The 23,827-nt window shown below is 44.1% G+C and overlaps 1 protein-coding gene across 2 annotated transcripts in view; it reads left to right on the forward strand.

Annotated features, from left to right (window-relative positions):
- Positions 1–9,824, forward strand: part of SLCO2A1 (solute carrier organic anion transporter family member 2A1) — an 86,987-nt gene extending 77,163 nt beyond the window's left edge. For both annotated transcript variants that reach the window (XM_073625528.1, XM_073625530.1), the window contains exons 11-14: positions 734–903; positions 3,488–3,552; positions 3,835–3,958; positions 6,011–9,824. In XM_073625528.1, the coding sequence (XP_073481629.1) occupies positions 734–903; positions 3,488–3,552; positions 3,835–3,958; positions 6,011–6,131 (480 nt within the window). In that variant the 3' untranslated portion in view covers positions 6,132–9,824. The remainder of the gene's footprint in view (positions 1–733; positions 904–3,487; positions 3,553–3,834; positions 3,959–6,010) is intronic.
- The last annotated feature ends 14,003 nt before the right edge of the window (positions 9,825–23,827 follow it).

Genomic DNA, 23,827 nt, shown 5'->3' on the forward strand with positions numbered 1-23,827 from the left:
TATCGCAAAAAATGGCCTGGTCAGGAAGGGGCCTGAAGTGGTTAAATTGATTGTGAAATCTCTTTTTTTTTTTAGGTAAAAATAACAAACATGTTATACTTACCTGCCTTGTTGCAGTGGATTTGCACAGAGCAGTCAGGATCCTCCTCTTCTTGGGTCCCTCTTCTGTGCTCCTGGCCCCTCCCTCCTGTTGAGTGCCCCCATAGCAAGCAGCTTGCTGTGGGGGCACCCGAGTCAAGCCACAGCTCCCTGAGTCCATTCAGACCCGAAGCAACAATCCGGCCCCACCCCCTTTTCTCTCCTCATTGGCTGACTGACTTTGATTGACAGCAGCGGGAGCCAATGGCGCCACGCTGCTGTCTCAGCCAATGAGGAGGGGAGTCCCGGACAGCCGATTGTCTCATGCAACATCGCTGGATCTAGAGGGGGCTCAGATAAGTATTAGGGGGGCTGACAAGGGTTGCTGCACACAGAAGGCTTTTTATCTTAATGCATAGAATGCATTAAGATAAAAAACCTTATGACTTTACAATCACTTTATTTATAAAAAACCAAGGTGAAATGATAAACATTATTAGGGAGGTTTAAATGTTTTTCTTTTAGGGGTTTCAACCACTTTAAGAGATTAAGCTTGTAGTACACTCAGATCATGATGAAACATACCACTAATTGTCATATTGTTGTGTACTTTATTTTTTTTATAACCATCCTTTGTATTGTCTTTTTATTCCAGTCATATATGAACTGTTCATGTATCAGATCAGGTTCACTTATGGGAACAGCAAAATCAGGATCCTGCCCTGTCAGCTGTGCCCACCGTCTACTGCCTGTCATGTTCCTCCTCTCATTTGCTTCGCTCATTGCCTGTCTTTCCCATAATCCTCTGTACATGATGGTTTTAAGGTAAGTACTACCAGTATGTATTTTCTGTGATGTTGAACCCACCAAGTTTTCTAATCACCACAAACATTTATATGAAAATACAAAGAGCACTCCATGGCTGTAATCTGATGATTACGTCTGCCAAGTGATCACATCTTTACGTCAAAATGAAATCAGTACATGTGCACACTGGGATCATCCTCTTAATACCTCCCTGCAACAAGACTTTTGATGACCTTTGAGTTACCGAATGTTTGGGCTTTCACATCAAAAATGTGGTCCCCTAGTCATTGCTCAGTTGTGGACAGCAAATGTGGAAAATGCTTACACCCAGGTGCCATTTTTTGTCTTTAACAGCAAATACTGTACAATTTTATACAGAGAACATTATTGATGACCTTCTGATGACACAAAGTTTTTCTAATGTGTTAAATCTATTTTCAGGAATGCTTGGAATCATACCTCACTGTATACAGTTTTCTTAGTCAAGTTGTTTTTCGTGAATTTGCTGCAAAGTTTATTGCCTGCAGATCCTGCCAGTAACCACACTTCTTGTTGCAGGCTGAGAAGACTAACCCACTGCCTAGCAATTAGCAGTGGCATTGTTAGCCTGCTTTATTAGCTCCTTCAGTTATCTGCTGTAGACCTGATTGTCAGTCCGACAGGCAACTTATGGGGCAAACATCACAGGTTGACACTAATACTGCTAATTAGTAAGCAGCGGCTTAACATTTTCAGCCTGCAACAGGCAGGATCCCCAGGTTAGAAGCTTTGCAACAGGTCCATAAAAAAGATCTGCTTAAAGGGATTATAATCAATCACCTTGTAAAACAACCCATTCAGTTTAAAATAGAAATGAAAGGGAAAACATTTGTGTGTAAAAAAAATTATAAAGACTTTTTTTCCTTTTTTTATAAGTGATCTCATATTCTCTGTTCTCAGCTGCATACTGTAAGAGCTGGGGGAGGAGAAGCAACAGTACACTGAGCTTCCCAGTAAATGGCTGTGTTGGGGGGGGGGGGGGGTCAGGACAAGTCTGATCACTGATGTAAAGCAGCCATAGCTAGAGAACTGACCACGGTGTGTTCTCCTGCTTAGTGTGGTCAGTTTTTAATAGGAAAGCAAAAGGACTAGCAGGATCACCAGGGATTTCACATAAAGGAAGCAATAAAAAGAGAACAGGTTACTTTCTCATACAAGTACATGGCACAGCAGGCACATATCAGGAATATGAAATGTTGGGTTTACATACTCTTTAAGTAAACTATATGCAGGCAGGCATGATTCCAAACCTATTGAAAAACAGATTTGGGGTTTACGTGCACATTAAGGTTTAAGTGTAGCAACTATGGAACTAAGTGCAGCTAAAATAAAAAAACAGAAAAATCAGCACAAGGGTTGTAACTTACAATCAGTAGGATGTGTCCCTTGTACTGATTCCTCTCCTGTCAGTAGAACATCTCCTCTTTCCATGCCCACCCCCAACCCCGCTGCCTTAATCTTCCAGTGCGGCAGGAGTTAATACAACTAAGCTGTCACAGGCTAGCATTAAGGGAGCCTGCCCTTTCAACCCAGCTGTTCCAATTATAGAAGCCATACTACAGCTTCTATTAAGGAAACAGGATCTCTGAATGGAGGACAGGCAGATGATTGATTTGTGTCTCAGAATTTTTGGAAGAACCTTTGTGGGGATCTTCACAAGTTTACAAACTTCAAGATTGTTCAGATTAAAGCGGTAGTAAACTGTAGCAAAAATTAAAAACAAAAGCTTCTCCCTGCAAGTTAAAGGCATACTAGCACATTATAAAAGGCTTACCTTAAAATTAATCCCTCCAGCGGTGCGCTGTCACCACTGACGGGGCTTCCATCTTCACCTGGTCTCCCCCTTGGGTTTGTGGACTCTGGCCGTTTGAATGGCCGAGCCATGGAGACATGGCACAGAGCTCTGAAGGGATGGCAATGGCACGAGTATGCCGTTCCTTCAGAACTAGAGTTGCCACCTCATCCCTTTAAACCCGAACACCTTTGAATTACACAGGTTCTGAGGCTAATTAAATGCAGATAAGGCACCAAGTGAGTTTAATTACCACCTTAATCAGCCACAGAACCTGTGTAATTAATATGTGTTTGGGTTTAAAGGGATGAGGTGGCAACCATATTCAGAACGTATACACTGGTGACGTCACCGGCTGCAGAAACAGCGAATACCTCCTAAACTGGAGATATTCCTTGTACCTATTGGTAAGCTTTATTATAAGCTTACCTATAGCTACAAGTGCTCAAGCTGCATTTACTACTGCTTTAGTAGGATTAAGCTAGAAATAATTGAAAATGATTGTTCTCTTCTTCCCTACATTTGTTATTTTCTCCTTGCAATGTATACATTTTGTTAATATCAGCCAGTATATGCTTGGCCTAAATGGAAACTTGAATATAGAGTTCCAATTCACAGTCAGTCCCAAGCACCACTTCTGTGCTAAACCTAAAATATGCATGGAATGGTTGCCTATCTTGAACAAAGTCCCTTGGACACCATAATTGCTAATTTCAAAGTTATGGAAGCCTATCTTTTTTTTTTCTAACAGTCTATTTCACTGTATTTCAGGGTGGTACCACAGGATGAAAAATCATTTGCTATTGGAGTCCAGTTTCTTCTTATGAGGCTTCTCGGTGAGTGTAAAAAAAAAAGCGGTTAACTGCTAGTTGCAGGGAGCAATCTATAATGAGCACAGAAATACGTCTCTAGGAAAAGCGTGATAGTGTCAGATTGCTGGGAAAGCTGCTGCCTCCTATGTTTTCCTGTTATTAGTAATAAGATACTTTTTCAATGAGTAAACAACCAAAGTGAACCACTACCCATGTTGTGGTAACAGAGTCTATTTAAGAGAACTACCTATTATATGCCTAAATCTAGTATTTTAGTTAACTCCTCACTCATATTCTGTTTCCCAGCTTGGTTGCCTGCCCCAGCACTCTTTGGACTTGTTATAGATTCTGCCTGTATTCGGTGGGCTTCATCATGTCACCAGAAGAAAGGAGCATGTCGATATTATGATAATGATCTGCTGCGAAACAGGTATTGTAATCTATAAATCGTTATTTTTTTTATGTATGCAGCTTCATTTTACAAAACATTAAAAAGTTACAGCAAAACACACCACCACAGCATCCCTGCTTTTCAACGCAAACCTCCCCAACAACACATCTACCTGGATATTTCAGATATAGTTTGATCGGTAAAAGCAAACATTATATTGAAGTTGGAGAAATACAGGAGTGGCAAGTGTCGTCTTTTTTGCCCTCCAACCCCAACAGATATTTATTATTTATTTAGTTATTTGAGGTACTTATATATAGGGCCATCAATATACATAGTACTTTACATATATTATACATTTGCATAAGTCCCTGCCCTCCAGGATCTTACAATTTAAGGTCCCTAACTCACATTCATATATACACATACTAGGACCAGTTTAGACAGTAGTGAATTAACCTATCAGCATGTCTTTGGAGTGTGGGAGGAAACAGGAGTACCCAGAAGAAACCCACACGGTCACAGGGAGAAATTGCAAACTCCAGGCAGGTAGTGTCGTGGTTGGGTTTTAAACGACAACCCTAGTGCTGCTATTCAAAGGTGCTAACCACTTAGCCACTGTGCTGGCCAGATATTCAGTAACCTGTTGTACCATAGATTACTTCAGCAATTAATTACACATTTTGTATGCATTACAATCCTCAATTTTTTACTATTATTACTCCTTTGCATGCCCCAGGACTTTTCCACTTAGAAGTTGGTTTCCAATCCAAAGTAAATAAAATTTGTTTAAATCTGCTCAGTACTGCCTTGGTATTAGGACTAAAGCCTGGTGCATCTAACCATTGCACCCAAACACGATTACAGTTACCTAAAGTTCCTTTATGTTGATAAATATTTTTTTTTTTTTGGTTTTAGCATGTGATTGGTGTTTTTATCCATTCATGAAGGGTTGGGGAGCAGAAATCTATTTTTGAGTAATTTATTTTAAAGCAGTACATTTTTGAGTGTTTATCTATACCAGGGGTCTCCAAACTTTCTAAACAAAGGGCCAGTTTACTGTCCCTCAGACTTTTGGAGGGCCGGACTGTGGCCACATTGGAAGTAGAAAAGGTCCCGGTGTATGTGGAAAAAAACAATGCCCCATTGTTTGTGTCAGTAGGAGGAATTGTGCCCAATCATTGGTGTTAGTGGAAGGAATTGCACCCCTTCTTAAATACCATTAGAAGGAATTATGTTCCATCATTGGTGCCTTTGGGAGAAATTGTGTCCAATCAATGGTGTAAGTGGGCCCCATTGTTGGGAGAAATTGTGCCCCATCATTGGGCAAAATTACACCCCATCACTGGTGTCATTGGGAGGAATTGTGTCCCATTTTTGGTGTCATTGGGAGAAATTTTATCTCATCATTGGGAGGAATTGTGCCCCATCGTTGGTGCCATTGGGAGGAAATATGCCCAATTATTTGTATCAGTGGATGAAATAGTACCTCAAGGGCCAGATAAAAGCAAGCAAACAGCCGCATCTGGCCCCCGGGTTGCAGTTTGGAGACCACTGATCTGTACTAATGATTCTCTGTGCTACAGCACAAATACTGTGCATTTGAAGGGGACTTATTTCTGTAATATTTGACATATTATAGTCTCTTCACTAATTCTTATTAGCACAATGGTTTATTGTTAACTTTGTCTCTGTTAAATTTACCTAGTTATAGTTGCTTCTTTTATAATAAAGGTGTTTCTCTTTTTATATGTAAATGTTTCTGCTCATGAAGGTAGTCAAGACCATATGTACAGTATATTTTTTGGTTTCCCAGTCTGCAATTATGACTTCCACTGCCACATGAAGACAGAGGCATGGCTACTGCATGCACTTGCATATTAGCAAGATAACAAATATTCATAACATCACAGACGTGTATTGACTCCTGACTGGTAAAATCATGGCTTTTCTAATCTAAAAAAAAACAAAAAGCCAAATAGGCCATCTTGAGACAGCTAGGTTATAGTTAGTCTACATTTTTTGGTGGCAAAAACAGAAGGTAGTTGTTGGTTACCATTTTTTCTTTTACAAACCTCTTTTTCTCCATAGGTACCTTGGTCTCCAGATAGGATATAAGACCTTGGGAATCTTGTTACTGGCTTTAACTGCTTGGAAGGTGAAAAGGAGTCGAGAATATAACTTGCAAGAAAAAGAATGTGGCGTGGCATAGCTCATAGCTCATAGACTTCTGGACTACATCCTTCTGCCACTCCCCGAGACTTTGTATTCCTCAGGGCCAGACACTGCTACCACTGCCAGGACCCCTCCTAACAATGCATATAACAAGACTGATTCTATAGTCAGCAGGACAGGACTGAGAACAATATAAAGTGTCCAACTTCAGAAACAGAAAAAAAGTGCCTGGAGATGAAAGTGCAAACTGCAAATCAACATTGTATCTATGGAGGGACTAAAAGAAACTAAAGTTACACTTAATATTCCCACGAAGGGCCAAAAAACTATATTTATTATTCATGCTGCCCTAAAACCATGAATGACGACGCCCTTTTCTACAGGCCCTGCCATTTTCTCACTAATGTTACACAATATCACAAAATGAAACCAGAAGGTGTTGTTAAAGACAGCAAGCTTTCTCATTTGTACGGAGAGTATCATCTACCAAAATGCTGCAAAGAAATAGATTCTGCTTATTGTCTGAGCTACGAAGAATCTTTTGGCTTCACTTGGCAGTTGCTTTGATTTATGCTGCTGATTCATCTACAAGTTTGAAAAGGTGTTCAGAGGACACAGAACTGAAGAAAACACACGAAGCAAGCTGTAAGCATTGTTCTCTGGTGCTGCCCACTCTTACCCTGTTGGCCTAGAACTAAAGTTCTGAGTAGTGGTGTATGCATTTGTCTGCATTAGGAACCCAAGCCGTAATCACAAGCATCCATTTATGTCTACTGGGATTTTCAAATTAGAAGATATTTATACTTTTTTTTAACAATTCACAATCTAATCTGAGAATTTAACAGCACAAACTGATATTTCTAAAACTTTTTGTAACGTTATTATAAGCAGAATTTCTATGTATCATTTAAGTGCTGATACATAAGGCTCAGTTTACAAGGTTAACACACCAGCATAAGAATCCTTATTTTGAGAAATTTAACAGATTTTTTTTTCAGTTCAGTGAAATTTGAAAATAACAGTTATGCCCTGGACACACGATATGATTTTCCAATGGAAAATATGTGATAGGACCTTGTTGTCGGAAATTCCGACCGTGTGTAGGCTCCATCACACATTTTCTATAGGAATTTCTGACACACAAAGTTTGAGAGCTGGCTATAAAATTTTCCGACAACAAAATCCGTTGTTGGAAATTCCGATCGTGTGTACACAATTCCGACGCACAAAGTGTCACGCATGCTCGGAATCAAGCAGAAGAGCAGTACTGGCTATTGAATTTCATTTTCCTCGGCTCGTTGTACGTGTTGTATGTCACCGCGTTCTTGACATTTGGAATTTCCGACCAACTTTGTGTGACCATGTGTATGCAAGACAAGTTTGAGCCAACATCCGTCGGAAAAAATCCCATGGATTTTGTTGTTGGAAAATCCTATCGTGTGTACAGGGCATAATACAGCTGAAATTAGAGTGTTTTACCTGCTTGTTCGCTGTTTCCTTCATGAAGTACACCAAGCTGCACATGGGCAACTTAGTGTATACTCTGGACACACATCGGTGCCAGAATGCATTAACTAGCATGCACAGATGCTACATCATCCTGGCCCAGCCACTCAGGATGGCCAGGAATCTTGAACCCGGGTAAACATTTGGTGGCAGTGAGGGAGCCAGGGAAGGTGAGTTTAGATCCGCTTGAAAGCTTGTGAACTGAGCCTATAAAATCTACCAAGCTATAATTTAATATACACAGTATTTTATTCATGAGATATGGTGCTCCACTGGCCTGTATTGAGGTTTTGTAATTAAAATGAAGAATGAGTGTTTTCACACAGATATGGAATGCTATGCAGGCAATTCAATGTAGCATCACTGAAGCTTTCTTGCTGTCATAGGCTGCTGATTGCAAGAAGAAAATAAAATTACCAACAATCAATAGATCAATTGCAGCCTTTTGCATCATGTTACCCTCTAAAATTCCATTGGTGACATGAATCATAAAAAAAGATATGTGTTAAAGATTGTTTTTACTCTCTCCCTTTACCTAAGCAGACCTGTAACAGCACTGTCTTCTACATATTCATGGGATTTACTCCCCACTTATTAGCAGTACCAGTACTGTCTACTGGTTTGAAGGTTTTCTACCACACAAAATACAGGTTGATTAATAATTATGGTTGAACAATACAGTTTCCAATATTGCCAAGAAAATAAATAAATAATGTTTTGTAGATCCCTTCCAAGAAGTCAGAGACTGTATTTGGTGCGTTAAAAATCAAACTGATTGGCCCAGTGCTGCATTAGATTATGCTCTTCCAGACAATTGTGGCATTTAGGTGACAACCAAAATGTCTGTGATTGCTTTCAGGTTTCAACATACACTCAGTCTATGTCTATGAATGGCTTGGGTGGGGTTGGAACCCCTTGCCATGAGCAGAACTGTTCTAAATTTCCCTCATTCACAAGCACAACAAGCAGTGCCTTCCCATGGATTGCACAAAGACATCATGTAAGGATGCATAGGCGTGCACAAGGGGTGTGCCAGGTGTGCCTGGGCACACCCTAATCCTGCAGTTGGCAACCCATCAATGGTGAGCAGGTGACAGCTAAAACGCAATCCTTCCTTGCCAACCCTCAAACTGGACAGGAAAAGTGGTGGGGGTGGAATTTAGTGGAACCGATCTGTATTTTCCTCCTGCAGCAGCTGAAAGTAGGCTTCTCCTCCTCTCCCTCTCGTCGACATTCAGCTGCCACAGGAGGAAAATACAAGGAATCGGTACCAATATATGCCACCCCCACCACCCCTTCTATCCCTGTTACTTTTCTTTCTGTTGTCCGGGTCCCCCTGTGTGCTCCCTGGCTCCCCCTTCCTCCCATTGTTTCAGGATGGAGAGTGGGGAAGAGGCCGGTAAATATGTCAAACTCATATGTGTTGGAGCTTTGGGGTGCACACCCTAATAAAATAGGCTGCGCACACCTATGTAAGGATGCCATTGTACTGGATAGTAACTGCTGTACTGAGGCCTTTGGGCACAAAATACACTCCTAGGCCCATATCTATTATTTGTTTGGGTAATGTGTACAGCTGTTGTGATATTACCACAGGAAGACAAGACATAGGTGAACTTGTAATGATGGCAGCAGTTTACCTGCCTTACTTCTATTTCCTTATTTGGCTTCATTGGAGGAGATGTAAGCAGGAAGCCTATATAAGTGAATGGAGAGGCAGTGGCTGTACAGACTCACCCGCAGAGCCGAGTTTAACAGGTACTCAGGGACGGGTGCATGACCGCCAATGCACACTGTCTGCATTTAGGTCTGTACACCAGTCCTGGCGTACCTGTTGAACTTGGCTGTGTGGGTGAGTCTGTACAGCTGCTGCATCTCTATTCACTTATATAGACTTCCTGCCCAAAGATCTAAAAGGTAAAGAAATGTCTTTTCACGCTGTACAGGGCTCTACGTCCATGTAAACTAAACCTTATAAATGTATGTTTGAAAGGAACTTGAGAAGAGAATTATAGGTAGCCAAATATGCATTGGCATTACACACAGACTTGTTTCCTATGTAAAGTCAGGCATTATGAAGGCCTTCTCTTGTTCCCATAGCCTACTCCTACTTGGGCATTCTTTTCCTATGATACAATATTGTACACTGTTAACCTAACACTGGTAAACTGTTTATATGTTTGTTATGTAAATTATATATAAACATTTATAATGAAGTACCTAATTGCTTTTCTTTGTCTTTTTATTCATTTGCAAAAATTTCACTGTTTTCACCAACCATATCAGGTACAGTGCAGAGGTTTTCTTGAAGAAGCAAGGGCTAGCTTTGCTACATACATTTGTTTCAATGAGGCTTGTCAGACATAATAAAAAAAGCTATAGGGGCTCATTCAGATGGGCGAACAGCCCCCTATCCTCTATACACAGCCACTGGCAGATGCGCATGCATCCACCTCGGAGCTGCGTGCAGGCAGCCCATAGAAGAAGATGCATACTTAGGGGCTGCACAGACACAATTGCAATGACAAAGTTTGACGTGCAGGTAGGAGCGGGTGCACCCGCTCCTGCCCGCATGTCAAAATTAGACAAGTGATTTTGTCCGTGCAGCTATTGCGTGTGCAGCCATTGCATGTGCACCCACTTCCATGGGCTTCCTGCACGCAGCTCCAGAGGTGGATGCACATGCATCTGCCAGCCACAGAGGATGGGCTTAATCAATTGTCTGAATGATTCCTAATACAAAAGTGAACTGAAAGCACTTTACTATTGCTTTCCAAAAGATTAATTAGGTAGAGAAAAAAAAGGTAGGTAGGTAGGAACCATGTTTGTTTTGTGGCCTGTAGGAGGAGAAAAATCCTGTTAGTAGCCAACATACACAATGCAGCTACATTCTACATTATGCTCTTCAAACCATCACTCTTAACGGAAGCTATAAGGCATTTTAGTAACTACAATTGTTATTGTAACATTTATCTTAAAGTAACTTTGAGATTTGACATGCTTGCATGCTATTACAGATTTTGATCATTTTTTATGTAAATGCTCCTTTTATTTGACCTCTGTATAATGGAGATTGTTAAAGTGGTTGTATACCTTTATTTGTAACTTTTACCTACAGGTAAGCCTATAATAAGGCTTATAGATAGATATTCCCCTCGCAATGAGCCGCTGACTGCAGCGGCGCATGCGCACAGGGGACTCTCGGCTGACAGCCCGGCAAACTCCGGAGCTTGCCGGGCAGAAGTCTCCTGCGCGCATCCGCGGGAGTGACGACATCGCGGCTCCGGCCACTCACAGCGGCGGAGCCGCGATACCCGAAAGACACGCTGAGGGGAGATGTCAGCTCCCTCGGCGTGGACAGGGTGAGATGCCGGCGCCTCGTTCTAAGGTAAGTATCTCATAATGAGCTAGTATGTGGTGCATACTAGCTCATTATGCCTTTTCCCTTGCAGGTGTAAAAAAAAAAAAAGACAGCGGGTATACAACCGCTTTAAGCTGGCCATATATGTAAATGAATAGATTCCCCCATCAATGCTGAATGGATGATTCATCTGCTGTCGATTATTGTATTTTGATAGCCAGCATCTTTGGCTGTCAGGATACCCGTACAGTGACTGCAGCTGATTTTTGCACCTGGTTTCTTCAATTGCTCAATTCCAGTCTGGACTGGGCCGCCATCAGGGGGGTACAGACAGTACTCAAGTGAGGGGCTCGAGCATCCTAAGGGGCCCGGCTGGCCAGGGCCCGCTCCACCTACAGCAGCACATGAAATCTATGACCTTTTGTGCAAGAAACCAAAAGGATGACCACCTTTACACCTCGTGCCACCTATGTGATGGTAATTTCTCACCCGGTGCCACTCCTCAAATTAGGAGGCTATATCCGTAGCCAAAAAACAGCATACAAGAAAGTTAATTCCAAGAAAGACCAAAAGAGAGGGGACCTCCCTGAAAAAAAAAAAAAAAGTCGTCCAGTTGAAGCTACGCGACATGACGTTGCGAAACGCATCAACGTAACCACGGTCAGCAGACGCCGTTACAGTGATCTCCCAATCCAAATGGGAGGCGAGGACTTTTTGAAAGAAAAAAATCTAATCCATATAGATGAAGCTGCTACCAGTGAGGCTGTGACCGGCCTAAAGATACTGCCACAGTGTGACTGAATAATGAATTAAGTGTCAGCAAACACACTACACGTTATACTCATTAACACTTGTGGCTCAATCCTCCCGTGACAGACGGGGAGGCAACGGATCTGATTTGCCGCTGTGGAAGTGCAGGAGATCTAGGCCAGCATTCCGATACCAGGAAAGAAGGCGGTAACGTAATAAAAACTACCACATATTCAAACTTGCATTTTGGCACAGATCCCCTGCAATATATGATCTGCACGGCCAGGGAATGAATGTAGATCCCGGGTTAGCCCGCTGTGATAGACACTGAGCCATTGCTAGCTGTGTTTCATTGATGGCTAAAGGCAGATCTAAATTACCATTATCTACTTCATCCCGATCAAGGCTATTGTCATTTGGCAGATGTCATCATAGCATCCCCTGATCATGTATTGATCCTCACTATCAATATTTCCTGCTAGAGTTATTCGAACTCCATTGTGATTATAAACTATCTTCTGGAATGGACATTTTTGAATGAAATATTTTGAGCATGCGCATGCAATTATATATCTTGAATCTCTTTCAGCCCATTCAGTAAGAACTATTTACCAGCATTTTTTAGAGACTCTACAGACAGGCAATCCCTTGATTAGCAGCAATTCTTTGGCAGCATCACCTCCATTAGTCTTTCCGCCACCCCGGCCGCCACACATGCATAGTTTCCCTCTGTAGATACCTGCATTGGTTTTTTACCCCTCTATTGGCGTTTTGCCTGCAGGGTTTCTATGCATATGTGGTAACTTAGGCGCCTGCACCGTTTGTTATCTGTATGTTATTGTTTGTCTATCGTCTGTGCATCGGTTCCAAGGGCGTACCACATGCCTTGCTACATCTGGTATGCCTCTGTTTGTAGGACCAGCTTCATGCAGATTCTTTGTTGAAGCAAATTGTTTTACTTTTGTAGCTTTTGATATACTAATAAACTTTGTATTCATTTTTTTACTCACTCTTCTATTATTGCCCACTTTATCCACAGTAGCTGTCTTTTTTTTCCAGGGAGGTCCCCTCTCTTGTGGTCTTCCTTGGAATTAACTTTCTTGTTGTGCCGCTGCAAGCCTGCGCGGCGGCCAGCTGCTATAGAGAAAGAATCCTCCTTTCACTTCCCCCACAGCGCGGACAAAGTCTGGAAACAGACTTGAGTTCCAGAGCTGCAGAGATCCCAACCCCATGGGGGACAGGGGACCAATCATCAGCCGGCATTCAAGGAGCGGTGACACAGAGCCTGCAGTCCAGAGCCAGCAAAGACACACAGGAGGAGCCGGCTCGTAGATCTTCTTCAGCGGTAAGTCCGAGTGTTGTGAAGCTGAGTTCCTGTCTCTTTGGTACAGATTACAAGCAGGCAGCAGTTTTAGTCGTATTTGCAGGGGTATTCCCCCGCTAGCAGCCAAAAATGGGTTAAAACCACCTGCAAAGAGCTGCTGCAGCAGCGCTTTGCCGGCAGTATAGCTGCGGTGCCCATTGATTACACCACTCCAAAGATGCTGCTAGCAGGACTCTTTTAGCATCTTGCCAGAGCACCGCTCCAGTGTGAAAGCCCTAGGGGCTTTCACATCGGAGAGACAGCAGCGGCTCTTTCAGGGCGCTTTGCAGGCACAAAGCACCCCAGTGTGAAAGGGGTCTTATGCCTTGTTTCCACTGAGCAGATCTGTTTGGTTTGGTTCGGTATGGTACGCTATTTTGGGTGTGTCCATTATGAAAGCGGCCCATACAACTGAACCATACCGCTCCATTCAGGGTCCTGCTTCAGATGTGGGGCCATAGAAAATGGACTGGTTCGGTTAGGGCGGAGCTACGATACATTCCACTGATTGGCTGACAGAAAACCCTCTGCTGTGCTATGCTGAGGCATTTTTATCTAAACCCTCTATGGCCCCTTGTGGTCCCACTTGCAGTGGAAACGCTCACCAGAATAGACCAGACCATTCTAGGCCATTCAAACTGTACCGACCCGAACCGATCCGCTCAGTGGAAACGAGGCATTAGGCTACTTTCACTGGGGCGGGGGGGGGTCGTTAGCAGTAAAGTGCTGCTAATTTTAGCAGCGCTTTACCACTGTTATAGCGGCACTTTTCGGCCGCTAGCAGGGCGCTTTTAGCACCCGCTAGTGGCTGAGGAAAGGGTTAAAAGCGCCCGCAAAGTGCCACTGCCGAAGTGCTTTGAAGGTGCATCGGCAGCAAAGCCAATTGATTTCAATGACGGGCGGTGGAGCAGCGGTGTATACAACACTCCCGCATTGCCCAAAAGATGCTGCTTGCAGGACTTTTTCTAATGTCCTGCAAGTGCACCGCCCCAGTGTGAAAGGGGTCTTAAACTATGGACTCTGGGTAATGTTGGTGGTCAGGCTGGGGGGGGAGGGGGGCCCAGGCCTAAAGCTGTGTAAGTGGCCCAAAATTTCTGATGGCTACCCTGAGTCTGGATAGCTGCCAACATTTCAAAAGAATTTCCAGGAAAAATGCACTTAGGGTTGGAGGCATTTATTTAATATTTGATTTATGTATTGCTAACTCAGTTCTTCCCCTCTTTATCCAAACTCGACTAAAGTTTTTGGATTGACATACTCTTTATAAATTGAAATGTATGTGCTTTTCTGCATACAGAATATAGGTATTGAATTAGCACATTGGGGAAGATTTGCTAAAGCTGGTGCACACAGAATCTGGTGCAGCTCTGCACAGTCAAGCCAATCAGCTCCCAGTTTTTATTGTCAAAGCATTAAGTGATTGTAAAGGCAGGAGGTTTTTTTTATCTTAATGCAATCTCTGCTTTAGGATAAAAACCTTACGTGTGAAGCAGCCCCCCCTCAGCCCCCTCATACTGCCCAAGACTCTCCTCCCCATTGGCTGAGGCAGCATTGGCTCCCACGGCTCTTAATCAAAGTCAGTGAGCCAATGAGGAGAGAGAGGGGCGGGCCTAGGCGGGGCTCGGTGTCAGAATGGACACACGGAGCTGTGGCTCGGCTCGGATGCCCTCATACCCCCATAGCAAGATGCTTGCTGTGGGGGCACTCAACAGGAGGAAGGGGCCAGTAAAGCCAAAGAGGGACCCGCAAAGAGGAGGATCTGGGCTGCTCTGTGAAAAACCACTGCACAGTGCAGGTAAGTATAACATGTTTGTTATTTTTAAGAAAACAAAAAACAGACTTTACAATCACTTTAATTAAACAAGCTAAAATTGGAAGCTGATTGGTTACTATGCACAGCTACACTAGATTCTGGGTGCACCAGGCTTCACTGCAGTGTTGAATAGGAACACAATCCGAACTTTCTAAACAAGATATAAAGCTGAGAACAGCAGATATACAAGTAAAACTTATGTAGGAGGATTTGTTTCGCCCTTGTGTATCATTTGAGGCTATTCACTTCACTGGGTATATGTGAGGGTTTACATCCACTTTAAAGAATTTCATTAAAATAGTCCGTGACTACTAAGCAACTGCAACTGTTGAGACAATAAACACTTTGGTCTGGAGTATATAATTACAATCTAGCATATAGAATGCAGGGGTCTGGAGTATGTAATTTACTAAGTGTAGTGGTCAGGAAAATGTTATGTACAGACCAGTGTACAAAGGGTGGCAGTCAGGATTATGTAACATAGAGTGCACTTGCCATATGCACAGTATGTAACATACAACAGTAAGGGGTATGTATAGCAGTTATATATGTAGCAATAACTCTCGGCGGAGCTGCTGGTTTAAGCGGGCTTGTTACCTTCACTCTCCTTCCCTCTGTTTCACCGGCACCGGGTCTAGGGTTCCGTTGAGTTTACCTCCGGACGATACAAGCACCAACACTTGAGTACGTTTTCAATGCTTTATTGAACAATTAACGAAGGAAGTAGCAGGAAAGAGGCAGAAGGGAAACTGCCGGGAAGCTCAAATACCTCTCTGTAGGATTCTTGACAAATGTCCTTTAGAGTTGAATATTACAGTAGAATGCGCTCCCCTTGTGGGACACACTCTTTGCTCGCCTGGATAGGCCTCTCTCACTTGCCTAGCAGCCAGTACGTAGCACGAACAAAAGTCTCTGCCACAGACTTGCTTGTAATGAACCCGTACGATCCTCTGCCACAAGATGTATTGGTTTTGCGGTGAATGTCAGTCACAGTGCTTGAACATTTAAGCCAAACCCGGCAACACTATGCTGTAAAGTTACTTTAGGATACGTCCTCCAACCAAGTCACCAGGCCCCTCTCCAGACCAGCACTCTGCATGATCCTTCCATGATGGGTCCCCCCCTGGGATCTCCTCCGTTGTCCAGCTTCTTCACTCTGGATAGACAGCTCAGGACCATTCCTCGGCTGCTGTGGTAGGCCCCAGACAAGCTTCTGGGCCCACCCATGTGCCGCAGCGACGCGGGTCTCCGGAACGGAGGACCACGAGGTAGCACTCTAACGCATACCTGTCGGCCAGGAGGGCCAGCAGGTGGCTGTAAAATGACCCTAAAACATGGCGTCTGTCGGGACAGAAAAGCATCCATACACTTTGACACGTTGCCTTTCCAACACTAGCCGATAGTAACAACAAAACCCACCGGCCCAGTATGGAAACACATGCAACGTCAGCCAAGCTGGAACAGAGGCAAATCTAACTTCCCCTAATGAGCAATTTACAAAATGTACCTATCAGATGTTAGATTGCAAATCTACCAGTGCTACATACTCCCCCCACTACAGTAGACGTTGTCCCCAACGTCTGTCCAAAAACAATGACAGTAACTCCCAAGCCTGGGAGTAGGTATTTGAGCTTTTAATAACTTGGATAGACAAAGAAGAAAGACAGTGGAAAGACATTATAAGACTTACATCTACAAAACCATCCTATGACTGTACATAACCTCACTATCTATCTAGCTGAAAAGCCTCCCAGCCTGATAGGAGATCCAATAGTTCCTGAAAAGGAAAACATATTAAACACACACATATACTGTACAATATCAGGAGCAAAGCCTCATCTTTTTTTTTTTAAATGAGCCTCTCTTCCTTTTTTACCTACATCAAAATAATCTTAAGGAGTCCATCCCTGTATAATAATTTCTTTAAATGAAGTAAATCCGGCTAGCAAAAAGAAGTCCTGGGATTTGAAACACTGAACAGAATATGCAGATCTTGACCATGACGATCTCTTTATACAAAACCATCCTATGACTGTACATAACCTCACTATCTATCTAGCTGAAAAGCCTCCCAGCCTGATAGGAGATCCAATAGTTCCTGAAAAGGAAAACATATTAAACACACACATATACTGTACAATATCAGGAGCAAAGCCTCATCTTTTTTTTTTTTAAATGAGCCTCTCTTCCTTTTTACCTACATCAAAATAATCTTAAGGAGTCCATCCCTGTATAATAATTTCTTTAAATGAAGGAAATCCGGCTAGCAAAAAGAAGTCCTGGGATTTGAAACACTGAACAGAATATGTAGATCTTGACCACGACGATCTCTTTATACTGACACTAACTAACTATCTAACTTCAAAGTTCTTTTGTCCATAATCACCAATAAAACCGGGGATCTGGCAAGGTCAGTGTCTTTCCCGTTTTATCCACTGTGGTAATGAAATAGACAACGTCATCTTTTCCGGGCCTGTAGATGACCACTTTGTCAGCATAGATGTGCCGACCGAAGTTCCAGTGCATAAAACATCCACTAAAACGTTCATCCATTTTAACAGAACATCCAGTCTTTCGGAAAGGCTTAGGCACAGACAAATAGTCCCAAACAGCTTCACTGTACCAAAGTTCCCGGTTAAGTTCAATCACTTGTATTATATCCTGGGGCACATAGGGGAATTCCAAACCATACTCTGCAGCCACACGCTTGTTTAACATTCTCTGCAAACGTGCACGTTTGGGCAAAGATCTGTCTTTCCCTATACCAGGAGGCACACAGGAATCCAATGATTTGCTCACCATAGACCCAGCCGGTGTCTGTAGTGAACTAGCAACTTTGACAAAGTAACAGTACTGTGCGGCTTCACACAGGGTGACGTCTTCCCAGAACTCAGGGCTGTCCATTCAGGGAAAGTCATAGCAGAGGCGATGTCTTCGCCTTGTGACCACAACAGTTCTTGTGACATAGTCTCAAATAAGTCATCATCACCGTAAAGATCCGACATGGATTCTATTTCCGAATCTCCCAACTCTTCCGCTGGCAGATACTTATTTACAGTCCCAGATACATTCCCCTTCAGTGGCTTACCCGTTCCTGATGTGGACTTTGGTAACTCCGGTTCAGGTAACCTCTGAGGTAGGCCTCGACCACGGCCACGGAAGCCTTCACATATCCCACCTTCCTCTGAACAGGTACAACAGGAGTAGGTGTAGTGGACACAAAAATCACAGTAATGTCCCCTGATGAGACGGCAACAGCAGTGTCTCTCTCCAGAACATTCTCAGTAACAACAGGCAAAGTGGTAGCCTGCCGTTCTCTCTCTGTAGTAGTAGCAGCTTCTACTGTGGCGATACCTGTTGGCCAATCCATCCGATAAGCATGGGGCGACGTGGTAGGTTGCTCCACCACAAACAAGTACTCTCCACATTGCGGACATCGGCCAAACGGACAAAGATGCAAGGCCAGTCCTTCACATCGATGGCAGATCATGCCCAGTCTCTCAATATCTCCTGAGGTATACAGAACAAACCTCCCCATGCGGCTTCAAACGAACTCCAGTATCCCTAAGCAGGGTTCCGGTCAGCACAGTATTCAACACGGTGCTTGCAGGGAACATTCTCGGTCCCATAATTGGCTGCATCGCCGGAAAAGGCATAGCCACACTCTGATCTTCTCAGCACGATCACGAGGCTTCTCTTTTTTTCTGGCGCCAAACACATACACGCGTCCCACGCGGTATCAAGTAGGGTAGGCTCCTCCCACTTGTTCCTCTGATCACGTAGCTCCCGGGCTTTCACTGGCGCCCGCCGCCTACGCACTCAGAAATAAAGTCCTGCAGCTTTAACCCCTTCTCTTCCTGCAAAATTTTGACAAAGTCCAGCTCTCACCGTAAACTCCCGGTGAAACACTTCTCTGGGTTGCGAGAATTGACGGTCAACAAATCCCGGACGACACGCCCACATGTAGCAATAACTCTCGGCAGAGCTGCTGGTTTAAACGGGCTTGTTACCTTCACTCTCCTTCCCTCTGTTTCACCGGGTCTAGGGTTCCCTTGAGTTTACCTCCGGACGATACAAGCACCAACACTTGAGTACGTTTTCAATGCTTTATTGAACAATTAACAAAGGAAGTAGCAGGAAAGAGGCAGAAGGGAAGCTGCAGGGAAGCTCAAATACCTCTCTGTAGGATTCTTGACAAATGTCCTTTAGAGTTGAATATTACAGTAGAATGCGCTCCCCTTGTGGGACACACTCTTTGCTCGCCTGGATAGGCCACTCTCACTTGCCTAGCAGCCAGTACGTAGCACGAACAAAAGTCTCTGCCACAGACTTGCTTGGGATGCACCCGTACAATCCTCTGCCACAGGATGTATTGGTTTTGTGGTGAATGTCAGTCACAGTGCTTGAACCTTTAAGCCAAACCCGGCAACACTATGCTGTAAAGTTACTTTAGGATACGTCCTCCAACTGAGTCACCAGGCCCCTCTCCAGACCAGCACTCTGCATGATCCTTCCATGACGGGTCCTTCCCTGGGATCTCCTCGGTTGTCCAGCTTCTTCACTCTGGATAGACAGCTCAGGATCATTCCTCTGCTGCTGTGGTAGGCCCCAGACAGGGTTCTGGGCTCACCCACACGCCGCAGCGACGCAGCCCTCCAGAACAGAGGACCGCGAGATAGCACTCTAACGCATACCCGTCGGCCAGGAGGGCCAGCAGGTGGCTGTAAAACGACCCTAAAACATGGCGTCTGTCCCATAAATACCCTCTCCCAGAATGCAACTCGGAGGACCACCTCCACCGTACTACTTTGACACGTTGCCTTTCCAACACTAGCCGATAGTAACAACGACACCCACCGGCCCAGTATGGAAACACATGCAACGTCAGCCAAGCTGGAACAGAGGCAAATCTAACTTCCCCTAACGAGCAATTTACTAAATTTACCTATCAGATGGTAGATCGCAAATCTACCAGCGCTACATATATATGTAATTTACATTCCATAATTCTGACTGCTGCACTCTCTATGCTGTGGTGCATGTTACATACATACATACAACTGTTGACACACCCCTCTTTGTACCACCAGCATGCCTGGACACCTCTTTCACTACTGCTTCCCCTGGACACCTCTTCTATCACTGCATCGTAAGCACATCTTTGTCACCACTTTACCCCTCCGCATATCTCTGCCACCACTGTACTCCTCTCCATACCTTTGCCACCACTGCACCCCTCTGCATACCTCTGCCACCACTTTACCCCTCCGCATATCTCTGCCACCACTGTACTCCTCTGCATACCTTTGCCACCACTGTATCCCTCTGCATACCTCTGCCACCACTGCACCCCTCTGCCACCACTGCACCCCTCTGCATACCTCTGCCACCACTGCACCCCTCTGCATACCTCTGCCACCACTGCACCCCTCCGCATATCTCTGCCAGCACTGCACCCCTCTGCATACCTCTGCCACCACTGCAGCCCTTCGCATACCTCTGCCACCACTGCACCCCTCTGCATACCTCTGCCACCACTGCACCCCTTCACATACCTCTCCCACCACTGCACCCCTCTGCATTCCTCTGCCACCACTGCACCCCTCCGCATACCTTTGCCACCACTGCAGCCCTCTGCATACCTCTGCCACCACTGCACCCCTCCACATACCTCTGCCACCGCTGCACCCCTGCATGCCTCTGCTGCCACTGCACCCCTCTGCATACCTCTGCCACCACTGTACCCCTCCACATACCTCTGCCACCACTGTACCCCCTGCATACCTCTGCCACCACTGCACCCCTCCACATACCTCTGCCACCACTGCATCCTTCCGCATACCTCTGACACTACTGTACCCCTTCACATATCTCTGTCACCACTGCATACCCCATATACCTCTGCCACCACTCTACCCCTCTGCATACCTCTGCCACCACTGTACCCCTCCGCATATCTCTGCCACCACTGCACCTCTCCACATACCTCAGCCACCACTGCACCCCTCTGCATACCTCGGCCACCACTGTACATTCTGACTGCTGCACTCACTATGCTGTGCTGCATGTTACATACACATGACTGTTGATCCCCTTGCACACAAATGCAGAGGTCAGCAGCCCCGCACCCCTCTTTGCACCGCCAGCATCCCTGAACACCTCTTTCACCACTGCTTCCCTTGGACACCTCTTCTATCACTGCATTGTAAGCACATCTTTGTCACCACTTTACCCCTCCGCATACCTCTGCCACCACTGTACTCCTCTGCATACTTCTGCCACCACTGTACCCCTCTGCATACCTCTGCCACCACTGCACCCTTTCACATACCTCTGTCACCACTGTACTCCTCTGCATACCTCTGCCACCACTACACCCCTCCACATACCTCTGTCACCACTGTACCCCTCTGCATACCTCTGCCACCCAGTAGTGTATTTAGGTTTTGTGTTGCCCTAGGACTGACTAAACTTATGCCCCCCCTAATTTAATTATGACCCCCCCTTTCCTGTCAAGGCCACACCCCTTGCTGTTTAAGACCTGCCCTCAAATTTTCGAGTGGGGATACTAGTTCATTATTCATTATTATACCCCTCACACACACCTCTGCCACAACTGTATCTCTATGCATGCCTCTGCATTACTGTGAGGGTGAGAGAGGTGCAGTGAAGCAGTCATTGTGCAGTACAACAAAGCAGTAAGCAGTGCCTGCATTCCTGTATAGAGTAGATTGAGGAAGGCTTGCATGGTCTGACAATGATTTATGGTGCCAACCTGTCCTGATGATGGAAATATGAACCAGAGATAAATATTAACACTTCTACACTCCAATCTAAACTTTAAAAAATGGCTGTACAATTAACTTTAGGGTCCATCTTACCATAATCAGTCTGATTATACTTCCTCATTTGAAACAAAAATTAAAAAAATAAAAATATTAAAGCACTCTTGTTGGTCCCATAGGCCTCTAATTGTCACAAACAAAAGAATTTAAGGTATTCCTGTAGTCAATATACCATTAGTCAACCAGCAACCTTAATGCAATAGCCCTAATGGAGGGTCTTATCTCAAGAATCTAACATAATCTATGCTACATAGGTGCCTTCTATTCACGTATCTGTTTACTAATTTGAAAAGTAATCTGATGGTCAAGAGCAGGAATCTGGACAAATAGGAGAATAGGAGAATAGGATTTGTACAATTCACACAGGATTTTGTAGAATGTTTAAAATCTAAGAGATAACCAAGGCTTACTCTTTTCATTGACCAGGGCTATGCTTTATTAAAAGGTTGCCTAGGCCAGATAAAACATTTTTTGCAGGTTTTGCTGTTCCATGGAGGACAGGTTGATTTCCACTCTGCTATCATAACTGTTTAGAAATCTGTCTGTTCTTGGCTTTATTTACTATTGTATATAGTGATTCTATGGTATTTCTAAAAAGATGCTGCCCTCCTGTGGCAAAAATCGAGCACTTATGCTGTCATTTTTATCCAGGCTCTATGTTTTTTGTTGCTATTTCATTTAAATTATTTTTACCCTACAGCTGGAAAGGCTTTTGAATATAATTAAAATTTATTAGAAGGGGCTGGATTTAACTTTATATTTGTCCTTGGGAGCGCAACTTGCTTCAGTCCTTTTTCTAAACTGGCAGTTGAATCAATCTATCTGTCACACTTACTTTTACAGTGGTTCCTCTTTTAGATATTGATACAACATAGATACCAAGAGATAAAGTCAACTTTTCAACTGGCTGTAGTGATTATATCACTTTAACCGCTTGCCGACTAGCCACCTCATTTATACTGTGGCAGGTTGGCTCGGTTACGCAAATCGCTGTAGGTGTACATCAGGCTCATACACGTTGATCTGTGGTCTGCGTGTGCCCATTGGCCAGCAGGGGAGCCAATCAGCAAGTGCGGCAGACTCGATGTCCGCCGCCCGCCCGCAATCATTCCCCGCTGTGACAGACCGGGGATCCGCCACAGTAAACAAGGCAGATCTCCATTCTAACAGAGAGATCCTGTTTTCTGTTATGCAGGAAGATGGATATGTGTGTCGTTCCAGGCAGCCCATCCCCCATACAGTTAGAACACGCAGTGAGGGAACACATTTAACCCCTTGATGTTAACCTTTTCCCTGCCAGTGCCATTAGTACAATGTCAGTGCATATTTTTAGCACTGGTCACTGTAATAATGTCACTGGTTCCCAAAAAAGTGTCAAAAATGTCAGTTAGGAGTCTGATCTGTCCGCCGCAATGTCGCAGTCCCGCTAAAAATCGCAGATCACCGTCATTACTAATAAAAAATAAATAAATAAATAAAAATGCCATAATTTTATCCGCTATTTTATACCCTTTTGCGCAAACCAATCAATATATGATGATTAGGGTTTTTATTACCAAAAATATGTTATGTAGCAGAATACAAATTAGCCTAAATTGAAGAAATTCGATTTTTCACATTTTTGTATTGGGTGTTTTATAGTAGGAAATAAAAAATATTGTTTTTTTTTTTTCAAAATTGTCGGTCTTTTTTTGTTTATAGCGCAAAAAATAAAAACCGCAGAGGTGATCAAATATCACCAAAAGAAAGCTCTATTTGTGGGAAAAAGGAAATAAATTTTGTTTGGGTACAGCGTCGCATGACCACGCAATTGTCAGTTAAAACGACGCAGTACCTTATCGCAAAAAATGGCCTAGTCAGGAAAGGGGCTGAAGTGGTGGTATAGTTCATATCATATGCAGTTCACAAAGGTGATGGTCATGATGATGGTCTCTAGTGTCAGTTATGCCGTGGCAGGTTTGGTGTTCCTCTTCAGATGCTTTTCTGCACGTACCTTTCACCACAGCTCCTTAAATGGGTCTTACAAACTCTTGTGATACACTCTTTTGGTGTAGTCAATGTAACGACACTGTGGTCTGATGAACTCCAAGCTGAA

This window comes from Aquarana catesbeiana, linkage group LG04, assembly GCF_042186555.1.
Source record: "Aquarana catesbeiana isolate 2022-GZ linkage group LG04, ASM4218655v1, whole genome shotgun sequence".
Classification (NCBI taxonomy): Eukaryota; Metazoa; Chordata; class Amphibia; order Anura; family Ranidae; genus Aquarana; species Aquarana catesbeiana.